Genomic DNA, 6575 nt, shown 5'->3' on the forward strand with positions numbered 1-6575 from the left:
ACGAGCGATCGTCCAGAAACGCATCTCATTTGTCAGAAACCGAATCTATTGCCAGTCTCGTTTCCTTGTAGATATCCTGCCTGATAGTTCCCATTTACACCGACGAAAACTATTCGTCTCCGAGCAGCTTTCCTGTTCCGGCTGCTCCATAGAAGATGTAAGTTCGTTGTGCTTACGCATATTACGGTCTTTGAAAAAGATTGATATTATCGTTAAAAATTTGAAAGTAATTTAGAGTCGAAATAGTAAATGACGTAAGCGATGATAAAATAAAGAAGCGATATTTTTTAAGGGGAAGGTATATGGGTGCACGGTTTGTCTGAATAATATACCACTTTTTACTGCAGTTTCAAAGTTACGTTTAGATACAAATAAAACGTCAAATACGTATGCAACCACGTTTACAAGTATTAAGACATTTGTAGAAACTGTGTTATATCGCAGACATTATACAAATATTATTGAAACGTTGGAGAAAGCGTTTCCACTTTTGCCACTTGTACGCATTCCTCGCTGTTTCAACAGCTCCATAAAAAAAGATAAAAGAGAGAAGTTAATCGATGATTCGTATTTGAAATTTCTGTCGATGGTTATTCAACGAATGATCGTAATAATTAGAATACTAATTCGAGTTTCATGGAAAATAACTATACTTGTGTCCGCTTTCGATACTCGATCTGTTAGCATTCTGCTTCTGTTTCGTTATTCTCTTCTTTTAATTCAACTTGGTTTACATTATCGTACGTTTGTCGCGATAACGATGTCGCTTAGAACGAACTTTAGAAATTCAAATATAATTTAAGCCCGATCGCGAGCGGTCGTTTTTATCAGAAAGTAATTCAGTCGCTGAGCTTCGATCAAATTGTCACTTCCTTGCTATCGACTGCTGTCAGTCTCCTATAAAATTGGATTAGAACACGTAACAGAATTTTGAATCGATGGTAACTATATTGGAAAGTTGTAGCCGAACGCAACGGTGATTCGCTTGCGATTCAATTCCGAATTCTGATCTCCGAATTCTTCGCTGGCCCCGTGTACTCGATAACCAAAATCGAGTTTTCAAATGTTTCATTTGTCGGAACACGCAGCCGCTGTAACCATAGCCTAATGTTAGGTCCCCGCTGACCTGGACTCTACGCAAATTGTTCATGCACGGAGCCGCAAATACTCGCGGGCAAAACACACATACACTCGTTGTGAATAGAGCCTTTCATGTATCGTTTCCCTAGCGAATAGTGTTCTCTGTTCACTGACAAATTCGCCGCGCGCTACTTGCTATTTGCAAAAGTGTCGACACTATCGGCAAACAGCAGCGTAGGTTCAGCATTACGTATCGATATTGATTCGGCATCGATGAATTGGAAGAAAAGAAACGAGACGAATAAAGGCAAGAGGATAAAGAAGAAAAAGATGAAGGAGAAGAGAAGAAAAGGAGAGAAAGAGGGAATGAAGAAACACAAGCGAAAGAAAGAAGAAGTAAAAGAAAGGGAAGTAGAACTGAAAGCACGGCAAAACGAAGAGACTGAAGGGAAGAAAAAAGGAGCATTAAGAATAGTATTTACTTTTTTCCTGCTTACCTATCAGAGTTACAGCAGCGATTAAATAATGCTTGTTTAACCTGAGATTCTTATACTCTTCTATCCTTTTCTCAATAATTTAATCAACTTCGATCTTCGCCTTTAACACCGTGTCTTAAAACACTTCAATTTCTATCTAATTGTAACTCTGATTAGTTTAGCTGATTAATCGTTATTCGTTTAATTCCTAATTTCTTTTTTATGTTCACGTCGTAAAGGCACGTGTATCACAGGAAAATAAAAGGTACTAAGATAATGCATATAATTAAATTTCCGGAAAAATGGTCTTGGGATAATCTGATGCTTAAACGTAGAACGTAAATACTTCCATGTTGGTCGACAGCCGTCTACTGCCAATTCAGCTCCGTTAGCGAGTGACAGTATTTTTATGTTACATCTTGTCCCAATGACGTGACAATTAAAAGATTCGCGTGGTTAAAGCAGAAGGTCGGCCAGGAAAGGTAAACAGAGAGACCCGGCCCGAGCAACTTTTTTTTATCCGGGAAAGTTTAATTACGTTTTCGTTAAGCTTTGACATGGCCGATCTGATTACACGGAACAAAAGTTTTCCGCGCCGCGGAAAAATACATGCGAGAGCCGAGCGCACGCAGCAGCTGTCGGTTTTGCCGCTTTCGACTAGCTAGCGACCTATGTCGGAGATAATTTACATGGAAATGAGAATCGGCATTGATTTTACGTCGAAGCCAGTAACAGAACTAGCCGGGTGATAGATTGTCCCGCTGCCTGACGTCGATCAAGTTTTCTTGTCGAAAAGCCAGAGTGGAATTCCCCCTTGCTTCGACACCGGCGCGAGCGTTCGCCTCCTTCTCGATCGAATTCACGCTTTCTCGCTTCCTCGACGAATGTAAATTCCTGTCCAACCAGTGATCCTCTACGTGTCGATACACGCGCCTCGCTCAGCAGCCTTGTTTTATATTTTTTATTGCGGTTACACTCGCGACTTCGTCGCAACGCGTCTAGCGAGTAGTACAGCCTCGAGTTTTCACTGGCGGAACGAAATAGACGCCAAGTTCGACGTAAATGAAACGAAATGTGCCGCGAATAAATCGTTTTCCTCTTCTTTTCCATCTCGAAATAACTTCGAAAGGAGAAGTAATTTAAATCTATCTAGATGCAACCGTAGAAGTCGTAGCTGCGACGAAAGAACAACGCGTCGATTCGACAAATTATAGCGACCACCGTAAGTTTTACATTTTTTTTTTCTTTGTAAAACTATCGTATTCACTGGAAAAGAAGAAAAATAGCATAAAAGCAGTTAATTTTTACGTAAGTAGAAAACCAGCAAAACAGAATATTTCTTTTTTATACAAAAATTAAACTCGGCATGCAACGAAATTAAATTTTGAATGGAAATTAATATCGCACAGGTACCCGCGCCAATTTTCAACGAGTTTCGCGTAATTTAGGTATACTTTTAATGAAATTTCGTATCTCGTATCTACAGAATTAGAAATTTTAAGATGGCGATTCGCCTAATTAACAATGAAGATCGAACAAATACGTGAAATTTAAAATAACAAAGGATCGCTCACCAAGTTGCTAACATTTCCTTCGATTTTCCATAGTTTTCGCACCGCGACATGCACGCGTCGTGTCAGGGAACACGATGGTGAAATTGCACCATTAATTTAACAAGCGACGCGCCACACATTCGCCCGTAATTTCCAACGGGGTCATTAAGGTGGCGCTTATATTTCTTGTAACCATATTATCGAAAAATCTACGGGCTCGGAAATTGCCGGCATAGGTAAGACTATAGAGATGCACGATCGCTTTTAACGACCTGCAACGAAACTCTGTGAATACGTTCGGATCATCGCGTTTCCTCGTCCATTGCGGTACCAAAGAGGCCACCATTCGACTCAAACATCACGAAACCTTGACACGGAAAATATTACTTGGATGTTTCGTTCACGCGATGGATCCTTAGGTTGAGGCAAACGCATTCAAACGTATTTTCCCCATTTCTAATCGGCTCTAAAAATTGCTCAACTATTAATTATCGTTTCCAGATAAACGAGTATTCGTACGACGATTGGCTTCCGCTACGAAACTGAACGCGAATCCACGTTACGAATTTTCAAGGAGGAAGTCGTTCAACCAAATTCGTCATTTCTTGTTTCCTTGTAGAACGTCGAACGGACTGAGATCGGTTGGCCGCAATGTTCCAATAAGTCCGTGAATATCTATAAAAATGTCGGACATGTTTCCGAAACTTTAAATCGCTGGCTATTATTCCGACGGAGAGTAGACGAGCCGGCCGAAAGTTCTTCGATAAATCACCTTGAAAAAGCGAACAGGGTCGGTGGAAGGGCAGGGAGGAGGAAGGGGCGGAGTTGCGAAACTAATAAATATTAATACTGTATGGTTACTTCATAATCGATCGGAACCTTTTTGCAACCATCCTTTACGAACAATTTAACCCAACCCTTGCCGGTTTACGGAGGGTCAGGTTAACTCTCTGTATTCTCCGATCGGACACAGTTTCCGAAATTATTTCACGACGTCCATTCTCACCAATTGCTTTGCGATAATTTTTTATTTCACCAATAAAAAAAGGATTCATCCGGTCAGACGCGCGATCGCGAAAAATCCGATAAATTTAACAGTGCGCGCCCGCGCTGCGTGAATCCTCGTAAACGTCGCGATATACATCCCCGTTCATTATGCAACGATATTGCACCGATATCTAGCGAGCACGCGGGTTACAAAAAAAAAAAAAAAAAAAAAAGGAAGCAGCGAGCATTAGTTTGGAATTGCAACGAATATCGGGAATATCGCGAGCGCGCGTCCGCGCGTAACAGAACGAGATTTAACCGGGACGATGAATTTCACTCGTAATATAGGCCGAACACGCAACACCATGCGTAAATGTGGTTGTTTTCGAAAACATAATAGGAGTAATTGTCTCGCTCCACGTCCCAGAGGCTCTGGAACGCCGTGTGTATGCTTTGATCGAGACGTTGGACTATAGTCACCTGCGTCACTAATTTATACCTTTTAACAGGAAGAATAAATGTTACGATACAAATAAATAATACAAAGGATGGATGATGATGATGCTTTCTAAAAGTTAGAACTTTGCGCTTTCATTAAAGATACAACTGTAGGATATACCAGGGTCGAAGATAACAAAAGGCGAAATCAAGAAATGAAATATTTCGAAATACGATTATAGTTGCACTGCGAGGTCAAAGTGCAAACAAACGATTACGATAGTATTTCCAATAATATCAGATAAACGTTTAAACTGCTGGTACGAAGATTCGTTTTCTAACTCTAACAGCTTCTACAAAATCCAGTATGCTAAAGTGAGATCGTTACTTTCAACCCCGGGTTATTCTACTGTCTGTGCGGTTCTCGAGCGTCGAATCTCGAATTAAAAACAAGAGAAACGATTTTTAGCGACAGCAGCTGTTGCAAAAAAATTTACGAGCGAACCTCGAGGTAAGCCCGTTTGAAATTTGTTGGCATCGCGAACGTTCCGCGTTTATTGCGAGCAACGTAAACGTGTCGAGCATTATTACCTATCGTAATCCTTTTTGCAGAGTGCGTTTTGCAAATCCGATCCAATCTCCAAACACAATTTCGCCATGTGATTTGGATGATATGCCGTCACCGGCGATAATTTACTCTCCATCGTCTCCATCACCAATTTATCGACCACTTCGACATCGAAAGGGTTAAATGAGCTGAGCCGATAAGTGTTTTGATACCTGGGAACCTGCATTGTTCGATCGATCGTGTACCGCCAAATCGTGTTAATTAGACCGTGATCGTTCGTTTCTAAACCACTGCGTCTGTCCACACGCTTTCCATACATTACTTTTACGTACCTTCAATCGATCTCCACGTTTATGATAGAACACGCGACTTGCCGAATTCAGCAAAGCGGAGAACCTCATCGACAACCTCTTCCTGTCTTGCATCTGCATCGATGTTTTTAAACGATTTAGCGTTAACCTACCGATTCTTACTAATCGACCTATTATTTTACCTCGTTGAATTGTACTTGTCTCAGTTTGTCGATTTTTGGTAGATTCGGATTTGAAGGCCGAAACCTCGACCCCTGAACTTCGGCATTTTTGCTATGTTGCTGATTCATAATCCAAAAATATAATTAAAAAGGACGACGTTCGAAAGTCGTCTGGACGCGGATCGAACAAAAGAACGTTCGCGGGAATGAAGTTGAATCTATATCGCGGTACAGGCTTACATCGAAGGAAACAAACGCGCAAATATTAGGGCGCGTTTAAAAAAAAGTTACCAGCTTTTCACGAGCTTTATTTCGATCAACGAATAGAGTCCGAAAAATAAAAGATACAAATTTCGCAGATAATAAATTGAAAGATGGATGGTAATGATAAATATCGACCAAGTTCGTGGTTTTCAAGGTTTCCACGAACGAATTGATAGAAATTCGAAAACGTAACTAACAATACGAGATTTTAATTGAGTGCTGTTAGATGAAGCACGAGTCTTTGTACGACCCTGGATGACATGACATCAATCGGTGCAACTGCTCGATGCTTTAATTTAGGGCCTCGCTATATCGCGGATATTCTGCCGCAAATACAATTTCCTATAGCTGGACTCGATACAAAGTCTAAATTCAATTTCCCACGACTCAGTGCAATTCACGTTTCAACGTAGCTCGATCTCGCTCGGTCGAGAGACTGAAACAATAAGATGAAGATACAGAGCGTTCGTATTATAGCCAGGAGTCTCGCACAAAGCAAACAACGCACTGCGACTCTTAATTTATATCGAATATAAGAAGCTTAGTAAGGAAGAAAATCTTGAAAGAAAGTCTCGGGTAAATTCGCGTCTACTTATATTTTATTTCAATTTTCTTCGTCCTGTGCTCTTTAGAGGGGTATTATCGAGAAGACGAATCACAGTAGAAGGAGAAAATCGTATCTATCTCTTCTTCGTCCGTTCGATTCTCTTACCTGTTCGTGTAATATACAGGTGCAT

General features: G+C 40.8%; 1 protein-coding gene across 1 annotated transcript; it reads right to left on the reverse strand.

The window, feature by feature from the left end:
• Positions 1 to 4429: 4429 nt before the first annotated feature.
• LOC138180759 (dynein light chain Tctex-type protein 2B) lies at positions 4430 to 5703 on the reverse strand. Its single transcript, XM_069114897.1, has 4 exons — positions 5596 to 5703; positions 5435 to 5527; positions 5126 to 5322; positions 4430 to 4595 (listed from the first exon to the last, which is right to left on the reverse strand). The coding sequence occupies exons 1-4, from the start codon at positions 5701 to 5703 to the stop codon at positions 4430 to 4432; spliced, it is 564 nt and encodes a 187-aa protein (XP_068970998.1).
• Between the last annotated feature and the right edge of the window lie 872 nt (positions 5704 to 6575).

This window comes from Bombus flavifrons, chromosome 6 (assembly GCF_040668555.2).
Source record: "Bombus flavifrons isolate JBK064 chromosome 6, iyBomFlav1_principal, whole genome shotgun sequence".
NCBI classification, from domain to species: Eukaryota; Metazoa; Arthropoda; class Insecta; order Hymenoptera; family Apidae; genus Bombus; species Bombus flavifrons.

What these genes read in the sequence shown, in the direction of transcription:
- LOC138180759 (XM_069114897.1), bottom strand. Translation starts at nt 5,703, where the DNA reads ATGAATCAGCAACATAGCAAAAATGCCGAAGTTCAGGGGTCGAGGTTT. An exon ending in AACGTGGAGATCGATTGAAG is followed by an intron (nt 5,323 to 5,434) that starts GTACGTAAAAGT and finishes CGAACAATGCAG; the next exon opens with GTTCCCAGGTATCAAAACAC. An exon ending in TGCAAAAAGGATTACGATAG is followed by an intron (nt 4,596 to 5,125) that starts GTAATAATGCTC and finishes TCCTGTTAAAAG; the next exon opens with GTATAAATTAGTGACGCAGG.